At 51.5% G+C, this 23,795-nt stretch overlaps 1 protein-coding gene across 9 annotated transcripts in view; it reads right to left on the bottom strand.

Annotated features, from left to right (window-relative positions):
* The window catches only part of pgap2 (post-GPI attachment to proteins 2), a 78,267-nt gene that overhangs the window by 8,380 nt on the left and 46,092 nt on the right, over positions 1-23,795 (bottom strand). For 3 of the 9 annotated variants that reach the window (XM_087988485.1, XM_087988480.1, XM_087988481.1), the window contains exons 5-6: positions 19,586-19,694; positions 8,531-9,547 (exon numbers count right to left, since the gene is read on the bottom strand). In XM_087988485.1, coding sequence (XP_087844611.1) covers positions 9,417-9,547; positions 19,586-19,694 — 240 coding nt within the window. In that variant the 3' untranslated portion in view covers positions 8,531-9,416. The other 6 variants (XR_015757507.1, XR_015757508.1, XM_087988486.1 and 3 more) reach the window with 3 other exon arrangements.

Genomic DNA, 23,795 nt, shown 5'->3' with positions numbered 1-23,795 from the left:
GTCTGCGTCGTGTTCTAATCTCTATCCTTAACCACAAATCCATACAGGACAGAAGAGACCCTTCATCCCATTGACTGCACTTAAATCTACACTTCCCATCTCAACCACTCTCCCAGGCAGTGAATTCCCAACCTCTTCAGTAAATATCTGTACTGCCCCTCTACTGTTCTATTTTTTAACCATTTTTCCTGGTACACTTTAGCCAAACTTGTCCTCACACTAAAGAAAAACAAATACAAGGGTCAGACACTGGTCTCAGGCCCATGTTTTATTTTTATTCATTCGTGGGACATAGCCATCATTGGCTGGGCCCTGTATTTATTGCTCATCCGTAGTTGCCCCTTGAGCAGGTGGGGTGAACTGCCTTCTTGAACCGCTGTAGTCCATGTGCCCGAATGGAAGGAATTCCTAGATTTTGACCCAAAGAACAAAAAACATTACAGCACAGGAACAGGCCCTTCAGCCCTCCAAGCCTGTGCCGATCTAGATCCTCTATCTAAATCTGCCGCCTATTTTCTAAGCATCTGTGTCCCTTTGTTCTGCCCATTCATGTATCTGTCTAGATACACCTTAACTGATGCCATCATTCCTGCCCCTTCCACCTCCGCTGGCAACGTATTCCAAGCGCCCACCACCATCTGTGTAAAGAACTTTTTATGCATATCTCCCCTAAACTTTTCCCCTCCCACCTTGAACCTGTGACCCTAGTAATTGAGTCCCTCACTCTGGGACTTGAGGATTACAAGGAAGTCAAGAAAGACCTAAATAGAGAGCTCAGAAGAGCCAGGAGGAGACATGAGAAGTTGTTGGCGGATAGGATCAAGGTTAACCCGAAGGCTTTCCATAGGTATGTCAGGAATAAACGAATGGCAAGATTAGGGCCAATCAAGGATAATAGTGGGAAGTTGTGTGTGGAGTCAGAGGAGATAGAGAAGCACTAAATATTTTTTGACAGTGTTCACTATAGAAAATGAAAATGTTGGCGAGGAAGACACAGAGATACTTGCATTTAGACTAGAAAAGATTGAGGTTCACAAGGAAGAGGTATTAGAAATACTGCAGAGTGTGAAAATAGACAAGTCCCCTGGGCCGGATGGGATCTATCCTAGGATCCTCTGGGAAGCAAGGGAAGAGATTGCCGAGCCTTTGGCATTGATCTTCAAATCATCATTGTCTACAGGAATAGTGCCTGAAGACTGGAGGATAGCAAATATGGTTCCCTTGTTCAAAAAGGGTAGTAGAGACAACCCTGGTAATTACAGACCAGTGAGTCTCACTTCAGCTGTTGGTAAAGTGTTGGAAAAGGTTATAAGAGATAGGATTTATAACCATCTAGAAGAGAATAATCTGATGAGGGACAGCACGGTTTTGTGAAGGGTAGGTTGTGCCTAACAAATCTTATTGAGTTTTTTTTGACAAAGTGACCAAACAGGTAGATGAGAGTAAACCGGTTGATGCGGTGTATATGGATTTCAGCAAGGCGTTCGATAAGGTTCCCCACAGTAGGCTATTATACAAAATGCAGAGGAATGGGATTGTGGGAGATATAGCAGTTTGGATCAGTAATTGGCTTGCTGAAAGAAGACAGAGAGTGGTGGTTGATGGAACATGTTCATCCTGGAGTCCAGTTACCAGTGGTACCGCAAGGGTCGGTGTTGGGTCCACTGCTGGTCGACATTTTTATAAATGACCTGGATGAGGGCTTAGAAGGGTGGGTTAGTAAATTTGCGGACGACACTAAGGTCGGTGGAGTTGTGGATAGTGACGAAGAATGTAGTAGGTTGCAGAGAGACATAGATAGGATACAGAGCTGGGCTGAGAGGTGGCAAATGGAGTTTAATGTGGACAAGTGTGAGGTGATTCACTTTGGACAGGGAGAGCCTTTTTCCAAGTATGGGGACGGCGAACACAAGGGGACACAACTTTAAAGTGAGGGGAGATAGGTATAAGACAGCTGTCAGAGGTAATTTCTTTACTCAGAGAGTAGTAAGGGTACCTGCAACGGTAGTAGATTCGCCAACTCTAAGTACATTTAAGTCGTCATTGGACAGGCATATGGACGTACGTGGAATAGTGTAGGTGGGATGGGCTTCAGATTAGTATGACAGGACGGCGCAACATTGAGGGCCGAAGGGCCTGTACTGCACTGTAATGTTCTATGTTCTGGGAAAATGTTTCTTGTTATCCACCCTGTCTACACCTCTCATGATTTTGTAAGCCTCAATCAGGTCTCCCCTCAACCCCCTTCTTTCCAATGAAAATAATCCTAATCTACTCAACCTCTCCTCATAGCTAGCATCCTCCATACCAGGCAACATCCTGGTGAGCCTCCTCTGCACCCTCTCTAAAGCATCCACATCCTTTTGGTAATGTGGTGACCAGAACTGTATGCAGTATTCCAAATGTAGCCGAACCAAAGTCCTATAGAACTGTGACATGACCTGCCAACTCTTGTACTCAATACCCCTCTGATGAAGGAAAGCATGCCATATGCCTTCTTGACCACTCTATCGACCAGTGTTACCACCTTCAGGGAACAATGCACCTGAACACCCAGATCTCTCTGAACATCCCAGGGCTTTGCCATTTACTGTATAGTTCACTCTGGAATTGGGTCTTCCAAAATGCATCGCCTCGCATTTGCCCAGATTGAACTCCATCTGCCATTTCTCCACCTAACTTTCTAATCTATCTATATTCTGCTGTATTCTCACAGTGTATTCCCTTCACTATCTGCTACTCCACCAATCTTAGTGTCATCTGCAAACTTACTGATCAGACCACCTACACCTTTCTCCAAATCATTTGTGTATATCACAAACAACAGTGGTCCCAGCACGGATCCCTGTGGGACACCACTGCTCACAGGTCTCCATTTTGACAAACTCCCTTCCATATGCAACTCTGTGTCTCCTGTTGCCCAACCAGTTCTCTATCCATCCAGCTAGAACATCTTGGACCCCATGCGACTTCACCTTCTCCATCAGCCTAGCATGGGGAACCTTATCGAACGCCTTACTGAAGTCCATGTATATGACATCTACAGCCCTTCCCCCATCAATCAACTTTGTCACTTCCTCAAAGAATTCTATTAAGTTGGTAAGACATGACCTTCCCTGCACAAACCCATGCTGCCTATTACTGATAAGCCCATTTTCTTCCAAATGTAAATAGGTCCTATCCCTCAGTATCTTCTCCAGCAGCTTCCCTACCACTGACGTCAGGCTCACCAGTCTGTACAAAGTTTGAGAAGATTTGTAGCTCGGATGCTCGTTGTTGTGGTTCTGTTCGCCGAGCTGGGAATTTGTGTTGCAGACGTTTCGTCCCCTGTCTAGGTGACATCCTCAGTGCTTGGGAGCCTCAATCACAGATTCAATCAATAAGCACATCGACCTGGACCCAATATACTGACCACTGCAGCGGACAGCTGGAACCGACAACCGGAAGCAGCAGAGACAAACCACTACAAATGCCGGAGGAAAGATCACAGAAGCCCTTCAGAAGGTGGCTCCCAAGCACTGAGGATGTCACCTAGACAGGGGACGAAACATCTGCAACACAAATTCCCAGCTCGGTGAACAGAACCACAACAATCACCAGTCTGTAATTACCTGGATTATCCCTGCTACCCTTCTTAAACAAGGGGACAACATTAGCAATTCTCCAGTCCTCTGGGACCTCACCCAATGTTGCAAAGATATCTGTTAAGGCCCCAGCTATTTCTTCTCTCGCTTCCCCCAATATCCTGGGTTAGTTCCCATCTGGACCTGGGGATATGTCCACCCTTACGCCTTTTAGAATACCCAACACTTCCTCCCTCCTTATGCGACTTGACCGAGAGTAATCAAAGATCTTTCCCTAACCTCAAAATCTGTCATATCCCTCTCCTCGTGATGCAAAATACTCATTAAGAATCTCACCCATTTTCTCTGAATCCACGCATGACTTTGTCCTTGAGTAGGCCAACCCTTTCTCTAGTTACCCTCTTGTTCCTTATATACAAATTAAAGGCTTTGGCATTTTCCTTAACCCTGTTTGCTAAAGATATTTCACAACCCTTTCTAGCCCTCTTAATTCCTTGTTTCAGATTGGTCCGACTTTCCCAATATTCTTCCAAAGCTTTGTCTGTCTTCAGTCACCTACACCTTATGTCGGCATCCTTTTTCCTCTTAGCTAGTCTCACAATTTCACCTGTCACCCATGGTTCCCTAACCTTGCCATTTCTATCCCTCATTTTCACAGGAACATACCTCTCCTGAACTCTAATCAACCTCTATTTAAAAGCCTCCACATATCGAATGTGGATTTCCCTTCAAACAGCTGCTCCCATTTTACATTCCCCAGCTCCTGCTGAATTTTGGTAGAGTTGGCCTTCCCCCAATTTAGCACTCTTTCTTTAGGACCACTCTCGCCTTTGTTCATGAGTATTCTAAAGCTTACGGGATTGTGATCACTATTCCCAAAGTAATCCCGTACTGAAACTTCAACCACCTGTCCGGGCTCATTCCCCAACACCAGGTCCAGTATGGCCCCTTCCCAAGTATTTACATACTGCTCTAGAAAACCATCCTGGATGCTCCTTACAAATTCTGCTCCATCCAATCCTCTAATACTAAGTGAATCCCAGTCAATGTTGGGAAAATTAAAAATCTCCTATCACCACCACCCTGTTGCTCCTACATCTTTCTACGAACGCTCTACATATTTGTGCCTCTATCTCACGTTCACTGCTGGGAGGCCTGTAGTACAGTCCAACACTGTTACCATGCCTTCCTATTTCTGAGCCCTGCCCATATTGACTCACTACTCGAGTCCTCCATAGTGCCCTCCTTCAGCAGAGCTGTGATACTCTCTCTGACCAGTAATGCAACTCCTCCACCCCTTTTACCTCTCTCTATCCCGTTTGAAGCATCTATAACCCAGGATATGTAGCTGCCAATCATGCCCTTCCCTCAACCTAGTCTCAGTAATAGCAATAACATCATATTCCCAGGTGCTAATCCAAGCCCTCCGTTCTTCTGCCTTACCTGCTATACTCACATTAAAACAAATGCACTTCAGACCACCAGTCCATCTGCGTTCATCCTCTGCTTCCTGCCTACTCTTCCCCTTACTCACGCTGACTTCATTACCTAGTTCCTTACAGGCTTTAATTACTACCTCCTTCCTGCCCACTAACCTCCTCATTTGGTTCCCATCCCCCTGTCACATTAGTTTAAACCCTCCCCAACACTGTTAGCAAAAGCACCCACAAGGACATTGGTTCCAGTCTGTCCCAGGTGTAGACCGTCCAATTTGTAATAGTCCCACCTCCCCCCGAACTGGTCCCAATGTCCCAAAAATCTGAACCCCTCCCTCCTGCACCATCTCTCAAGCCATGCATTCGTCCTGAATATTCTCTCGTTCCTAATCTGACCAGCACATGGCACTGGTAGCAATCCTGAGATTACTATCTCTGTGGTCCTGCTCCTTAACTTGGTTCTTCGTGGAGGACCTCATCCCGTTTATTCCCTATATCATTCGTGTCTACATGCATCATGACAACTGGCTGTTCACCCTTCCCCTTCAGAACATTCTGCAACAGATCTGAGACATCCCTGACCCGTGCACCTGGGAGGCAACATACCATTCAGGAGTTTTGTTTTCAATCACAGTACCGCCTATCTACTCCTATGATAATTGAATCCCCTATGACTATAGCCCTTCCACTCTTTTTCCCCCTGCCCTTCTGAATAGCAGAGCCAGCCATAGTGCCATGAAGTTGGCTACTGCTGCATTCCCCTGGTGAGCCATCTCCCCGAACATTATCCAAAACAGTTATACCTGCTTTGGAGGGAGATGACCAGAAGGGGACACCTACACTGCCTTCCTGCTCTTTCTCTGCCTTTTGGTCACCCTTTCCGTTTCTCCCTCAGCAATCCTAAGCTGCGGTGTGGCCAATTCACTGAACATGCTATCCACAACTCCTCAGCATCACGCATGTTCTGAAGTGAGTCCATCCGCAGCTCCAGAGCCATAACGCAGTCTAACAAGAGCTGCAGCTGGACACACTTCCTGCACATGAAGGAACCAGGGACATCAGCCACGTCCCTGAGCTCCCACATTGAGCAACAGGAGCATAACATGGATCTGTCATCTCCTGCCATTTTTAATCTTAAACTTAACTTATTTCAATTATAATATCCAATAATGGATAAAGGAAATGAAATTTTAAAAACTTACCAATCACACTACTTACCAGCACATGTTGATAAAGAAAATGAAAAGTTTTACCTTAGAGTCTGTTGTTTTGGTTAGAGGAGGGCAGATAGGAGACACTACAGGTGCAGTGTCTTGAGTTTAGCCACAGCCCAAAAATATCAGTTCACTCACCTTCCCAGGCCCAGCGACAGTGAGGGAATGGTGATATATTTCTAAGTCAAGGTGCTGAAAGGCTTGGAGGGGAACTTGCAGGAGGTGGTGTTCCCATGTATCTGCTGCCCTTGTCCTTCTCGATGGAAGTAGTTGTGGGTTTGGAAGGAGCTGCATAATGATCTTAAGCGATCTGATTTGACTTGTTTATTGTCACGTGTATTTTGTTCCACAATACAATGAAAAGTATTGTATAATGTTGCCATTCTCCAGTGCCATTTTAAAATAAACCCAAAACATAGAATATAAAGGCAGGAGGATAAAAAAAAAGAAAAAGTGTCCAACTTTACAGCTTCCTGTTGAGTGTTCCACCATGGGCATGGTGGACAGACATGAGTCCCGTCGTCATGCCACTACTGCAACAAAAGTCACCATCTCACCTCCACCAATGCCCTCACCCTGGTGAGTGCTCGCTGCAGCTAGTCCCATACTAGGCCCTACCCTGCCTCCATGAATGTGAGCTGGATGTGGACACTGGGGGACAACCCAAACTCCCCTCTGTCCAGCAGCCAGGAGTTGGCGCTCAGACTGCCTCATTGATGCAGAACCGGCCAGGAACCCAAACCTGCCTCCAAAGCTGCTGCCCTGAATCTACACTGGGCCCACTCACCGCCAACACTGCAATCGAGCTCTTCAACAACAGGGACATCACTGTACACACACACCTCACTGTACACACGTGCACACACGCCTCACTGTACACACACACCTCACTGTACACACACGCACTCACGCCTCACTGTACACACACGCACTCACGCCTCACTGTACACACACGCACCCACACCTCACTGTACACACACACACACTCAAGCCTCACTGTACACACACCTCACTGTACACACACGCACTCACGCCTCCTGCACACATATGCACTCACTGTACACACATGCATTCACACCTCACTGTACACACACGCACTCACACCTCACTGTACACACACGCATTCAAGCCTCACTGTACACACAACTCACTGTACACACATGCACTCACGCCTCCTGCACACATATGCACTCACTGTACACACATGCATTCACACCTCACTGTACACACACGCAATCACACCTCACTGTACACACATGCACACACGCCTCACTGTACACACACACCTCACTGTACACACACGCACTCATGCCTCACTGTACACACATACCCTCCTGCCTCACTGCACACACACACCCACGCCTCACTGTACACACATACCACACTGTACACAGGCACTCACACCTCACTGTACATACACACACTCATGCCTCATTGTACACACACACAAACCTCCATGTACATACACGCCTCACTGTACACACACGCACTCACTGCACACACACACGCCCTCACGCCTCACTGTACACACAGACACTCACACATGCCTCACTGTATACACACACACTCACACATGCCTCACTGTGTACACACGCACTCACACCTCACTGTTCACTCACGCCGCACTGTACACACACACCTCACTGTTCACACACGCACTCACACCTCACTATACACACACGCACTCACGCCTCCTGGACACACACGCACTGACACCTCACTGCACACACACGCAGTCACTCCTCACTGTACACACACACGCACTCATGCCTCACTGTACACACACCCAAGAGAAAATGAGGTCTGCAGATGCTGGAGATCAGAGATGGAAATGTGTTGCTGGAGAAGCGCAGCAGGTCAGGCAGCATCTAGGGAACAGGAGAATCGACGTTTCGGGCATTTCGGGCATTCCTGAAGAAGGGCTAATGCCCGAAACGTCGATTCTCCTGTTCCCTAGATGCTGCCTGACCTGCTGCGCTTCTCCAGCAACACATTTCCATCTCTGTACACACACCCACACATGCCTCACTGTACACACACTCACGCCTCACCGTACACACACACGCACTCACGCCTCACTGTACACACTCACTGTACACACACACACTCACACACTGTATACACATGCATTCATGCCTCTCTGTACACACACATGCTCTCACACCTCACTGCAGGCACACACCTCACTGTATACACAATGGCTCATATCTCACGGTGTGCACATGCACACACTCACACCTCATTGTGTGCATATGCACACGTCCACACACACACACTCACTGTCCACACGTGCAAGGTGCTACAAAGCACAATCCATTTTAATTGCATTTCACTTTCAGTATAAAATTCCACTTCAGTCATTGACTTGTTAAGGAGATGGACATCTGTACAGTTAAAAGATTCAGTGTCCATAAGCTCAAGAACACATCAACAAATTCTTTCAAGTGTTTTAAAAATAAAAATCACCCAAATGCTGTATTTGTAAAGAAATTTGTTTCTCTTCCTGATTAGATCATGGTTTAACTGTCCTATACCTCTGCAATCCACTCACCTAATTTAACCCACTATCACCCTGGGCAAATACATGCCCAACATCTTGTATAGCACAGGAAGTAATTAACTAAAAATCATACATCCGTTCCAATGCATTCCCCCCCACCCCAACCTGGTCTGAATGAGGAGAATTTGCTCAAACAGTCTGACAGTGAGAGGACAGGGATGTGAAGTTGGTGACAGAGCAGTGAGTGACAGAGAGGGCGACTTGTGTAGAGTCAGAGGGAGGGAGAAGGAAGACGATGGGAGGGAGCGGAATAGAAACAGTCATTTTTTTTAAATACAAAGAGCAAATTCTTGACCTCTAAAGTAGAAACAAGTAAAACCCTGAGCCCTAACCAATGTCACATCATGACTGTTTAAAATGTGCAGAAAACATTAGCAGTGTCACACCAGTAGTACAAAGACTGCTTTCAAGCAGTTAGCCTTGCCCTCCTCTCTCTCAAACACTCCTTTATCCTCTGGGACTGACAGCAGGGGCACTGTGACAACCACTGCCCCCTCCCCCACATTCACTCCGCCCCATTTAATAGGTAACCTTTGACCTGCTGAGACAGCCCCTGCTTTGTGTCTCAGACAGGGGTCCAATTGTCCACTTCCGTGCGGACACAGGGCTGCGGGCACCTCACTCAGAATCGCTTCTCCTCAGGGAGGCTTCCAATCAGCAGCTCCTTGTTTCCAAAGTCCCAGTATGCAGTCATGTGAAAGCTCATGTTTGACAAAACCACCAAATACTCCAGGAACGAAAAGGCTGTGTAAACTGCAGAGAGAGGCACAACATCAGGGGTCAGCTCATACAGGGACACCGCTTGAGAGACAGGATTCTCACTGCTTTCCTGCACACAACAGGATCCCAGTGTGGAACTGTACAAAGAGAGGAGAAGCATTAACGTGTACACTGGTAGGTGGTGGGCGACGAGAGAGAGAGCACAAGAGAGAGGGGTAGGTTCTGTCCCCACCCTGACCATCAGTGATGGAGACATCACGGCAATGCCAGTGGATGAGGAATTCTGAGTCTTTGGGGACATGGATTGGGATCCCACCATTACAGTTGGAGAAATTTCCATCAACAAAAGCAAAGGGGACCATGGCAACTATCACCGATTAGGCGAAAGCGAGGACTACAGATGCTGGAGATTAGAGTCAAGAGTGTGGTGCTGGAAAAGCACAGCAGGTCAGGCAGCATCCGAGGAGCAGGAGAATTAACGTTTCCTAATGAAGGGCTTTTGCCCGAAATGAGTCATAGATATGTGCAACACAGAAACAGACCCTTCGGTCCAACTCATCCATGCTGACCAGACGTCCTAACCTAATCTAGTTCCATTTGCCAGCACCCGGCCCATATCCCTCCAAACCCTTCCTATTCATATTCCCATCCAGATGCCTTTTAAATGTTGCAATTGTACCAGCCTCCACCACTTCCTCTGGCAGCTCATTCCATACACGTACCACCCTTGTGTAAAAGATTTTCCCTTGTGTCCCTTTTATATCTTTACCCTTTCACCCTAAACCTATGCCCTCTAGTTCTGGACTCCCCCACCCCAGGAAAGAGACTTTGTCATTTATCCTATCCATGTCCCTCATGATTTTGTAAACCTCTATAAGGTCACCCCTCAGCCTCTGATGCTCCAGGGAAAACAGCCCCAAACTGTTCAGCCTCTCCCTGTAGCTCAGATTTTCCAACCCTGGCAACATCCTTGTAAATTTTTTCTGAACTCTTTCAAGTTTCACAACATCTTTCTGATAGGAAGGAGACCAGAATTGCACGCAATATTCCAACAGTGGCCTAACCAATGTCCTGTACAGCTGCAACATGACCTCCCAACTCCTGTACTCAATACTCTGACCAATAAAGGAAAGCATATCAATGCCTCCTTCACTACCCTATCTACCTGCGACTCCACTTTCAAGGAGCTATGAACGTGCACTCCAAGGTCTCTTTGTTCAGCAACACTCCCCAGGACCTTACCATTCAGTGTATACGTCCTGCTAAGATTTGTCTTTACAAAATGCAGTACCTTGCATTTATCTGAATTAAACTCCAACTGCTACGCCTCAGCCCATTGGCCCATCTGGTCCAGATCCCATTGTAATCTGAGGTAACCCTCTTCGCTGTCCACTACACCTCTAATTTTGGAGTCAGCTTAAATAAACTCAATGATCTGGCCTACAACAGCCAACCAATGAATTTCATGGATTCCCCACTCTTTGGCTAAAGACGTTTCTCCTTATCTCCATTCTAAAAGGTCTTCCCTTTACCCGAAGGCTGCGCCCTCAGGCCCTAGTCTCGCCTACCAATGGAAACATCTTCCCAACATCCATTCTGTCCAGGCCATTCAGTATTCTGTGTATTTCAGTTAGATCTCCCACATCCTTCTAAACTCCATCAACTATAAACCCAGAGTCATCAAGCGTTCCTCATATGTCATGCTATTCATTCTCGTGAACCTTCTCTGAACACCCTCCAGGGCCAGTACACCCTTCCTGAGATATGGGGCCCAAAACTACACACAATACTCCAAATGTGGCCTGACCAGAGCCTTATGGAGCCTCAGAAGTACATCCCTGCTTTTATGTTCAAGTCCTCTCAAAATAAACGCCAACATTGCATTTGCCTCCCTGACTACTGACTCAGTGTTGAGAGTGTGGAGCTGGAAAAGCACAGCAGGTCAGGCAGCATCCGATGAGCAGGAAAATCGACGTATTGGGCAAGAGCCCTTCATCAGGAAAGGGGAGGGGGAAGGGGGCTCAGAGATAAACAAGGGCGGTGGGGAAAGGTAGCTGGCAAGTCGATAGCTAACTGAAACTGGGGCTGACTGTGATTGTTAAAGCAGAGGAGCGAATAGGTCGGAAGGAGGATGGAGAGGTAGGACAGTTGAAGAGGATGGTGCCGAGTTGGAGGGCTGGATCTGGGATGAAGTGGGGGGGGGACGGGAGATTTGAAAAGTAATGAAGTTGACGTTGATGCCGTGTGGTTGGAAGGTCCCTCGGTGGAAGATGAGGGTGGCTTGGATTTGGCAATGGAGGAAGCCCAGGACTTGCATGTCAATGAGCGAATGGGAATGGAAGTTGAAGTGGTCAGCCATAGGGCACACTCCCAGACATTACTATCACCATCCCAGGATATGCCCTGTCTCACCAGCAAGACAGACCCAGCAAAGGTGGTGGCACAGTGAGATACTGTTGGAAGGGGGTTACCATTGGAGTTCTTAACATTGTCACTATGAAATCTGATAGCATTGGGTGAGACATGGCCAAGGAAACCTCCTGCTGATTACCACGTACTGTCCTCCTGCGGCTAATCAGTCAATAAATCCTGGAGGGAGCAGTGAGGGTGAAAAGGTGCGAAATGTAGCGGGGGGAGAATTTCAACATCCACCAGCAGGACTGACGGCCAGTACCAGGACCGATGGGCAGTACCAGGACCGATGGGCAGTACCAGGATGGATGGCAGTACCAGGACGGATGGGCAGCACCAGTTCCGGTGGGCAGTACCAGGACCGATGGGCAGTACCAGGACCGATGGGCAGTACCAGGACTGATGGGCAGTACCCGGACGGATGGGCAGTCCTGGACAGATGGGCAGTACCAGGACGGATGGTCAGCACCAGGACGGATGGGTAGTACTAGGACGGATGGGCAGTAGCTGGACTGCTGGGCAGTACCAGGACGGATGGGGAGTACCAGGACAGATGGGCAGTACCAGGATGGATGGGCAGTACCAGGACCGATGGGCAGTACCAGGAAGGATGGGCAGTACCAGGACGGATGGGTAGTACCAGGACGGATGGGTAGTACTAGGATGGATGGGTACTACCAGGATTGATGGGTAGTACCAGGACGGATGGGCACAACCACGACTGATGGGCAGTACCAGGACGGATGGGCAGTACCAGGACGGATTGGCAGCACCAGGACGGATGGGTAGTACTAGGACGGATGGGTACTACCAGGATTGATGGGTAGTACCAGGACGGATGGGCAGTACCTGGACTGATGGGTAGTACCTGGATGGATGGGCAGTACCTGGACAGATGGGTAGTACCAGGATTGATGGGTACTACCAGGACGGATGGGCAGTACTAGGACGGATGGGTAGTACCAGGTTGATGGGTAGTACCAGGATGGATGGGCAGTACCTGGACTGATGGGTAGTACCAGGACTGACGGGCAATACAAGGACGGATGGGCAGTAACTGGACGGATGGGCAGTACCAGGATTGATGGGCAGTACCATGACAGATGGGTAGTACCATAACGGATGGGGAGTACCTGGACGGATGGGTAGTACCAGGATTGATGGGTAGTACCAGGACGGATGGGGAATACCTGGACGGATGGGGAGTACCAGGACGGATGGGTAGTACTAGGACTGATGGGCAGTACCAGGACGGACGGGCAGTACCAGGACGTATGGGCAGCACCAGGACCGATAGGCAGTACCAGGACGGACAGGCAGTACCAGGACCGATGGGTAGTACCAGGACCGATGTACAGTACCAGGACCGATGTGCAGTATCAGGACGGATGGGCAGTACCAGAACTTACGGGCAGAACCAGGACGGATTGGCAGTAACTGGACAGATGGGTAGTACCAGGATTGATGGGCAGAACCAGGACGGATGGGCAGTAACTGGACAGATGGGCAGTACCAGGAATGATGGGCAGAACCAGGAAGGATGGGTAGTACCAGGACTGACGGGCAATACCAGGACGGATGGGCAGTAACTGGACGGATGGGCAGTACCAGGATTGATGGGCAGTACCAGGACAGATGGGTAGTACCAGGACAGATGGGCAGTACCTGGACAGATGGATAGTACCAGGATTGATGGGCAGTACCAGGACTGATGGGCAGTACCTGGACTGGTGGGCAGTACCAGGACGGATGGGTAGTACCAGGACTGGTGGGCAGTACCAGGACGGATGGGTAGTACCAGGATTGATGGGCAGTACCTGAACTGATGGGCAGTACCAGGACTGGTGGGCAGTACGAGGACGGATGGGTAGTACCAGGACGGATGGGCAGTACCTGGACTTATGGACAGTACAAGGATTAATGGGCAGTACCAGGAAGGATGGGTAGTACCAGGACGGATGGGTAGTACCAGGACGGATGGGCAGTACCAGGATTGATGGGTAGTACCTGGATTGATGAGCAGTACCAGGATTGATGGGCAGTACCTGGACTGATGGGCAGTACCTGGACTGATGGGCAGTACCTGGACTGGTGGGCAGTACCAGGACGGATGGGTAGTACCAGGATTGATGGGCAGTACCTGAACTGATGGGCTGTACCTGGACCAATGGGCAGTACCAGGACTGATGGGCAGTACCAGGACTGATGGGCTGTACCTGGACCGATGGGCAGTACCAGCACCGATGGGCAGTACCTGGACCGATGGGCAGTACCTGGACTGTTGGGCAGTACCAGGATTGATGGCCAGCACCAGGATTGATGGCCAGCACCAGGATTGATGGCCAGCACCAGGATTGATGGGCAGTACCAGGACTAATGGGCTGTACCTGGACCGATGGGCTGTACCTGGACCGATGGGCAGTACCAGGACTGGTGGGCAATACCTGGACCGATGGGCAGTACCAGGACTGATGGCCAGTACCAGGATTGACGGGCAGTACCAGGATTGATGGGCAGTACCAGGATTGATGGGCAGTACCACGACGGATGGGCAGTATCTGGACCAATAGGCAGTACCAGGACAGATGGGCAGTACCAGGATAGATGGGCAGTACCAGGATGGATGGGCAATACCAGGACCGATGGGCAGTACCAGGACTGATGGGCAGTACCAGGACTGATGGGCAGTACCAGGACGGATGGGTAGTACCAGGACGGATGGGTAGTACTAGGATGGATGGGTACTACCAGGATTGATGGGTAGTACCAGGACGGATGGGCAGAACCACGACCGATGGGCAGTACCAGGACGGATGGGCAGTACCAGGATGGATGGGCAGTACCAGGATGGATGGGCAGCACCAGGACAGATGGGTAGTACCAGGACGGATGGGTAGTACTAGGACGGATGGGTACTACCAGGACAGATGGGTAGTACCAGGACGGATGGGTAGTACCAGGACGGATGGGCAGTACCTGGACTGATGGGTAGTACCTGGATGGATGGGCAGTATAGGACGGATGGGTAGTACCAGGGTGATGGGTAGTACCAGGACGGATGGGCAGTACCTGGACGGATGGGTAGTACCAGGACGAATGGGTAGTACCAGGATGGTTGGGCAGTACCAGGACAGATGGGTAGTACCAGGATAGATGGGTAGTACTAGGATGGATGGGTACTACCAGGATTGATGGGTAGTACCAGGATTGATGGGTAGTACCAGGACGGATGGGGAGTACCTGGACGGATGGAGAGTACCAGGACGGATGGGTAGTACTAGGACCGATGGGCAGTACCAGGACGGACGGGCAGTACCAGGACGTATGGGCAGCACCAGGACCGATAGGCAGTACCAGGACGGACAGGCAGTACCAGGACCGATGTACAGTACCAGGACCGATGTACAGTACCAGGACCGATGTGCAGTATCAGGACGGATGGGCAGTACCAGAACTGACGGGCAGAACCAGGACGGATTGGCAGTAACTGGACGGATGGGTAGTACCAGGATTGATGGGCAGAACCAGGACGGATGGGCAGTAACTGGACGGATGGGCAGTACCAGGATTGATGGGCAGAACCAGGACGGATGGGCAGTACCAGGACTGACGGGCAATACCAGGACGGATGGGCAGTACCAGGATTGATGGGCAGTACCAGGACAGATGGGTAGTACCAGGACAGATGGGCAGTACCTGGACGGATGGGTAGTACCAGGATTGATGGGCAGTACCTGGACTGATGGGCAGTACCTGGACTGGTGGGCAGTACCAGGACGGATGGGTAGTACCAGGACTGGTGGGCAGTACCAGGACGGATGGGTAGTACCAGGATTGATGGGCAGTACCTGAACTGATGGGCAGTACCAGGACTGGTGGGCAGTACCAGGACGGATGGGTAGTACCAGGACGGAAGGGTAGTACCTAGACTGTTGGGCAGTACCTGGACCGATAGGCAGTACCAGGACGGATGGGCAGTACCTGGACTTATGGACAGTACCAGGATTGATGGGCAGTACCTGGACTGATGGGCAGTACCTGGACTTATGGACAGTACAAGGATTAATGGGCAGTACCAGGACGGATGGGTAGTACCAGGACGGATGGGCAGTACCAGGATTGATGGGTAGTACCTGGATTGATGAGCAGTACCAGGACTGATGGGCAGTACCAGGGCCGATGGGCAGTACCAGGACTGCTGGGCAGTACCAGGATGGATGGGTAGTCCCTGGATTGATGGGCAGGACCAGGATTGATGGGCAGTACCTGGACGTATGGGCAGTACCAGGATGGATGGGCAGTACCAGGACTGATGGGCTGTACCAGGTTGGATGGGCAGTACCAGGACTGATGGGCTGTACTTGGACTTATGGGCAGTACCAGGATGGATGGGCAGTACCAGGATGGATGGGCAGTACCAGGACTGATGGGCTGTACCAGGATGGATGGGCAGTACCAGGACTGATGGGCTGTACTTGGACTTATGGGCAGTACCAGGATGGATGGGCAGTACCAGGACTGATGGGCTGTACCTGGACCAATGGGCAGTACCAGGACTGATGGGCAGTACCAGGACTGATGGGCTGTACCTGGACCGATGGGCAGTACCAGCACCGATGGGCAGTACCAGGACCGATGGCCAGTACCAGGACCGATGGGCAGTACCAGGACTGATGGGCAGTACCAGGACTGATGGGCAGTACCTGGACCGATGGGCAGTACCAGGACTGTTGGGCAGTACCAGGATTGATGTGCAGCACCAGGATTGATGGGCAGTACCAGGACTAATGGGCTGTACCTGGACCGATGGGCTGTACCTGGACCGATGGGCACTACCAGGACTGGTGGGTGGTACCTGGACCGATGGGCAGTACCAGGACTGATGGGCAGTACCAGGACTGATGGCCAGTACCAGGATTGATGGGCAGTACCGGGACTGGTGGGCTGTACCTGGACCGATGGGCAGTACCAGGTCTGATGGGCAGTACCACGACGGATGGGCAGTATCTGGACCAATGGGCAGTACCAGGACTAATGGGCTATACCAGGACTAATGGGCAGTACCAGCACCGATGGGCAGTAGAAGGACTTATGGGCAGTACCTGGACCGATGGGCAGTACCTGGACTGATGGGTAGTACCTGGACGGATGGGCACTACCAGGACTGGTGGGCAGTACCTTGACCGATGGGCAGTACCAGGACTGATGGGCTCTACCACGATTGATGGGCAGTACCTGTACTGATGGGTAGTACGTGACGGACGGGCAGTACCTGGACTGATGGGCAGTACCTGGACTGATGGGCAGTACCTGGACCGATGTGCAGTACCAGGACTGATGGGCAGTACCTGGACTGATGGGCAGTACAGGACGGATGGGCAGTACCTGGACTTATGGACAGTACCAGGATTGATGGGCAGTACCTGGACTGATGGGCAGTACCAGGACGGATGGGTAGTACCAGGACTGATGGGCAGTACCTGGACTGATGGGCAGTACCAGGACTGATGGGCAGTACCAGGACTCGTGGGCAGTACCTGGACTGATGGGCAGTACCAGGACGGATGGGCAGTACCAGGACTTATGGGCAGTACCAGGATTGATGGGCAGTACCTGAACTGATGGGCAGTACCAGGATTGGTGGGCAGTACCAGGACAGATGGGTAGTACCAGGACGGATGGGCAGTACCAGGACGGATGGGCAGTACCAGGACCAATGGGCAGTACCTGGACTGCTGGGCAGTACCAGGACGGATGGGCAGTACCAGGACAGATGGGCAGTACCAGGACAGATGGGCTGTATCTGGACCAATGGGCAGTACCAGGACTGATGGGCAGTACCAGGACTAATGGGCTGTACCTGGACTGATGGGCAGTACAAGCACCGATGGACAGTACCAGGACTGATGGGCAGTACCTGGACCAATGGCCAGTACCAGGACTGATGGCCAGTACCAGGACTGATGGGCCGTACTTGGACTTATTGGCTGTACCAGGATGGATGGGCAGTACCAGGATGGATGGGCTGTACCTGCTGATGAGCAGTATCAGCTGATGGGCAGTACCTGGACTTATGGGCAGTACCTGGACTGACGGGCAGTACCAGGATTGATGGGCAGTACCTGGATTAATGGGCAGTACCAGGACAGATGGGCAGTACCTGCTGATGAGCAGTATCAGCTGATGGGTAGTACCTGGCTTGATGGGTAGTACCTGCTGATGGGCAGTACCAGGATTGATGGGTAGTACCTGGCTTGATGGGTAGTACCTGCTGATGAGCAGTACCTGGATGGATGAGCCTAATTGGTTGGATCTGAAACAACAGTGAGATTAGACTGGGTCTGCGGCAGGTGAGGGAACCAACAACAGGAAACCATACTTGACCTCATCGTTACTAATCTGCCAGTTTGCAGATGCTTCTGTCCATGAGAGTACCAGTAAGAGTGACCACCACATTGTCCTTCTGGAGACAAAGGCCCACCTTCACATTGAGAATAGCCTCCACTGTGTTGTGTGGCACTATCACCGTGCTACATGGGACAGACTTTGAACAGAGTCAAGATTAGAGTGGGGCTGGAAAAGCACAGCAGGGTCAGGCATAATGAAATTCCTGATGAAAGGCTTTTGCCCGAAACATCAATTTTCCTGCTCCTTGGATGCTGCCTGACTCTGCTGTGCTTTTCCAGCACCACTCTAATCTTGACTCTGATCTCCAGCATCTGCAGTCCTCACATTTGCCTAGCAGACTTTGAACAGGTCGAGCAACTCAAGACTAGGTGTCCATGACATACTGTGGGCCATCACCAGCAGCAGAATTGTACTCCAGCACAATCTGTAACCCCATGGCCCGGCATATCCCCCACTTAAACATTACCATCAGGCCAGGGGATCAACCCTGGTTCAATGGAGCGTGCAGGAGGCCATGCCAGGAGCAGTGCCAGGCAGACCTGAAGATGAGAGGTCAACGTGGTGAAGCCACCAAACAGGACAGTTACTTGCTAAACAACACAAGCAGCAAGTGATAGACAGAGCTACGTGATCCCACAACCAATGGATCAGACCTAAGCTCTGCGGTCCTGCCACATCCAGTCGGGAATGGTGGTGGACAATTAAACAACTCACTGGAGGGGGAGGTGGTTCCACAAATATCCCCATCCTCAATGATGGAGGAGCCCAGCAGTACTAAAGATAGGTACACAGAAATGTCAAGTGCATCTTAGCCTCCTCTGGGGGTCTCCAGCATCACAGCTGCCAGTCTTCAGCCAACTTGATTCACTTGACATGAGGTCAAGAGATGGGTGGAAGCACTGGATACTGTAAAAGGTCATGGGCCCTGACAGCATCCCAACAATAGTACTCAAAATCAGCACGCCCACTTCCATTGGGAAGGACAAGGGCAGCAGATTCATGAGAACACCACCCCCTGCAAGTTCCCCTCCCAGACACTCCCCATCCTGACTTGGAAATATATCTCCGTTCCTTCAGTGTCATTGGACCAATATCCTGGAATTCCCTCCCTAAGGCATTGTGGGTCAATCCACAGCACACGGACTGCAGCGGTTCAACAAGGCAGCTCACCCCCACCTTCTCAAGGGGCAATTAGGGAGGGGACATTCACATTCCAAACCAGAATAAAACAAGTGTGTGGCTGTCTCTCACCTCCGGTTTCACAGTATGCATTGTGTCTGACGTAGAAACACAAAGCGATGACAAACGAGCTCACATTGAACACAAACAGCCTCCGCTTCCAGCTCAGAGAGGTCCTCTCCTGTTGTGGGGAGGAGGGGATTAAAAACAGAAGTGGGCAATCAACACAGGGGGAATAAAGAGGGGGATAAACAGAGGGGGGACAGGGAGGAGGGGATAAACAGAGGGGGGACGGGGGGGGATAAACAGAGGGGGGAACGGGGGGGATAAACAGAGGGGGGACAGGGAGGAGGGGATAAACAGAGGGGGGACAGGGAGGGGGAGGATAAACAGAGGGGGGACAGGGAGGGGGGGGGATAAACAGAGGGGGGAACGGGGGGGATAAACAGAGGGGGGACAGGGAGGAGTGGGATAAACAGAGGAGGGATGGGGGGATAAACAGAGGGGGGGACAGGGAGGAGGGGGGATAAACAGAGGGGGGACAGGGAAGAGGGGGGATAAACAAAGGGGGGACAGGGAGGAGGGGGATAAACAGAGGGGGGACAAGGAGGAGGGGGGTGGAAAAAAGAGGGCAGACAGGGAGGGGGGGATAAACAGAGGGGGGACAGGGAGGAGGGGGATAAACAGAGGGGGGACAGGGAGGAGGGGGATAAACAGAGGGGGGACAGGGAGGGGGGATAAACAGAGGGGTAACAGGGAGGGGGGATCAACAGAGTGGGGACGGGGGGGGGGGAATAAACAGAGAGGGTCAGGGAGGAGGGGGGATAAACAGAGGGGGTCAGGGAGGAGGGGGGATAAATTTAGGGAGGACAGGGAGGGGGGATAAACAGAGGGGGGACAGGGAGGAGGGGGATTAAACAGAGGGAGGACAGGGAGGGGGGGATTAAACAGAGGGAGGACAGGGAGGGGGGGGATTAAACAGAGGGAGGACGGGGGGGGGGGAATTAAACAGAGGGGGGACGGGGTGGATTAAACAGAGGGGTAACAGGGAGGGGGGGGATAAACAGAGGGGGGACGGGGGGGGATAAACAGAGGTGGGACGGGGGGATAAACAGAGGGGGGACAGGGAGGGGGGACAGGGAGGGGGGAGATAAATAGAAGGGGGACAGGGAGGGGGGAGATAAACAGAGGGGGGACAAGGAAGAGGGGGATAAACAGAGGGCGGACAGGGAGGGGGATAAACAGAGGGGGGACGGGGGGATAAACGGAGGGGAGACAGGGAGGGGGGATAAACAGAAGGGGGTCAGGGAGGGGGGGGATAAACAGAGGGGTGTCAGAGAGAGGGGAGATAAACAGAAGGGGGACAGGGAGGGGGATAAACAGAGGGGGGACAAGGAGGAGGGGGATAAACAGAGGGGGGACAGGGAGGGGGGGGATAAGCAGAGGGAGGATAGGGAGGGGGGATAAACAGAGGGGGGACAAGGAGGGGGGGATAAACAGTGGGGGGACAAGGGGGGCATAAACAGAGGGAGGACGGGGGGGATAAACAGAGGGAGGACGGGGGGGATAAACAGAGGGAGGACAAGGAGGAGGGGGATAAACAGAGGGAGGACAGGGTGGGGGGGATAAATAGAGGGAGGACAGGGTGGGGGGGATAAATAGAGGGAGGACAGGGAGGGGGGGATAAACAGAGGGGGGGATAAACAGAGGGGGGGCAAGGAGGAGTGGGGTTAAACAGAGGGAGGACAGGGAGGGGGGGATAAACAGAGGGAGGACAGGGAGGGGGGGATAAACAGAGGGAGGACAGGGAGGAGTGGGGTTAAACAGAGGGAGGACAGGGAGGAGGGGGGATAAACAGAGGGAGGACAGGGAGGAGGGGGGAATAAACAGAGGGAGGACAGGGAGGAGTGGGGTTAAACAGAGGGGGGACAGGGAGGAGGGGGGATAAACAGAGGAGGACAGGGAGGAGGGGGGATAAACAGAGGGAGGACAGGGAGGGGGGGGATAAACAGAGGGAGGACAGGGAGGGGAGGGATAAACAGAGGGAGAATAGGGAGGGGGGTATAAACAGAGGGGGGGACAGGGAGGGGGGGATAAAAAGAGGGGGGGGGGACAGGGAGGGGGTGATAAACAGAGGGGGGGACAGGGAGGAGTGGGGTTAAACAGAGGGAGGACAGGGAGGAGGGGGGATAAACAGAGGGAGGACAGGGAGGAGGGGGGAATAAACAGAGGGAGGACAGGGAGGAGTGGGGTTAAACAGAGGGGGGACAGGGAGGAGGGGGGATAAACAGAGGGGGACAGGGAGGAGGGGGGATAAACAGAGGGAGGACAGGGAGGGGGGGGATAAACAGAGGGAGGACAGGGAGGGGGGGGATAAACAGAGGGAGGACAGGGAGGGGAGGGATAAACAGAGGGAGAATAGGGAGGGGGGTATAAACAGAGGGGGGGACAGGGAGGGGGGGATAAAAAGAGGGGGGGGGGACAGGGAGGGGGTGATAAACAGAGGGGGGGACAGGGAGGGGGGGATAAACAGAGGGTGTCCGGGAGGGGGGGGGGGGATAAACAGAGGGGGGGATAAACAGAGGGGGGGACAGGGAGGGGGGGATAAACAGAGGGAGGACAGGGAGGGGGGGGGATAAACAGAGGGGGGACAGGGAGGGGGGGGGATAAACAGAGGGAGGACAGGGAGGAGGGGATAAACAGAGGGTGTCCGGGAGGGGGGGGGATAAACAGAGGGGGGGGGGGTTAGGGAGGATGTGGGGGAAGGTGAGTGGAAGTGGGAGGGGAGAGAGATTAAGATTTCATAATTCAGAAATACAATCATTTTAACAACACTGGAGAAAGATTCTGCTCAGTAATTCAGAGGGGGAGAGGTGAATGGGATAAGGGGAGAGAGGGAAAAAGAGGCAGAGAGACGCCAGGGAGATGGAAGAGAGGAGAGAGACATGGGGAGACAGGGATAGAAGGGAATGAGGGAACGGGAAAAAGAGATATTAAGAGTGACAGAGAAATGAAATACAAGTTTCAGGAACAGCGCAATCAGGCCAATTTTATGGAGTTAGGACAGTCATATGGATCAGTTATAATCTCACTCAATGGCGACAGACCTGACAGGCTGAATGGCCTATTCCTGTTCCTATATCCCTATTCTCAACCCACTGCGTCTGGTCTCTGATATTAGGTCATGGCTGATTATCTGTTCAACGCATGACCCCATATCTATCGAGGTCATGAGTAACTGGAAACCTGTCAATCTCAGCCTGAACCTTCTCAGTGAAGGAGCTTCCACAGTCTCTGGGGTCAGGAATTCTAAACACTCCCCACCGTCTGACTGAAGATGTTCCTCCTCACCGGAGTCCAACATAACCTCCTCCTTATATAGGACCGTGTCTGCTGGTTACACATCCCACAGTCAGGGAAACATCCTTCCTACTCTTTAAAACAGCTGGGTCAAGGGCACATACTCCCTCTACACTGTCCCCATCAAACACTCCCAGGGACAGGGACAGCACAGGGTGAGATACAGAGTAAAGCTCCCTCTACACTGTCCCCATCAAGCACTCGCAGTTCAGAGACAGCACAGGGTGAGATACAGAGTAATGCTCCCTCTACACTGTCCCCATCAAACACTCCCAGGACAGAGACAGCACAGGGTGAGATACAGAGTAATGCTCCCTCTACCCTGTCCCCATCAAACACTCCCAGGACAGGGACAGCACAGGGTGAGATACAGAGTAAAGCTCACTCTACACTGTCCCCATCAAACACTCCCAGGACAGGGACAGCACGGGGTGAGATACAGAGTAAAGCTCCCTCTACACAGTCCCCATCAAGCACTCGCAGTTCAGAGACAGCACAGGGTTAGATACAGAGTAAAGCTCCCTCTACACTGTCCCCATCAAACACTCCCAGTTCAGAGACAGCACAGGGTGGGATACAGAGTAAAGCTCCCTCTACATTGTCCCCCATTAAATATTCCCAAGACAGGGACAGCACAGGGTTAGAGAGAGATTAGAACTCCCTGTAAACCGTCCCGATCAGGGATAGTTGAGTGTGAAAGGGTACAAGTAGCTGGACCATTTTCTGAAAGAAAACATTTGAGGTTGAGTTCCATCCCAGCCAAATGGCCCTCCCCCTCAGGCAGGTTCCAGGTTGCAGCTGAGTGTGGCACTGAACTCTGACCTTCCCTCTCGCTCTCTCACTCCAGCAGGATGAGGAAAACCACAAACTGTACTTTGTCCTGAGCCGAGAGGGAACTGAGATATGGATTGCTTCACATATA

The sequence above is a fragment of the Chiloscyllium plagiosum genome, unplaced genomic scaffold (genome assembly GCF_037043375.1).
Source record: "Chiloscyllium plagiosum isolate Xiang-an unplaced genomic scaffold, Cpla_swu_hap1 HiC_scaffold_6, whole genome shotgun sequence".
NCBI classification, from domain to species: domain Eukaryota; kingdom Metazoa; phylum Chordata; class Chondrichthyes; order Orectolobiformes; family Hemiscylliidae; genus Chiloscyllium; species Chiloscyllium plagiosum.
The sequence above is the reverse complement of the archived record's forward strand: the minus strand, read 5'-3'. Positions and strand labels throughout refer to the sequence as shown.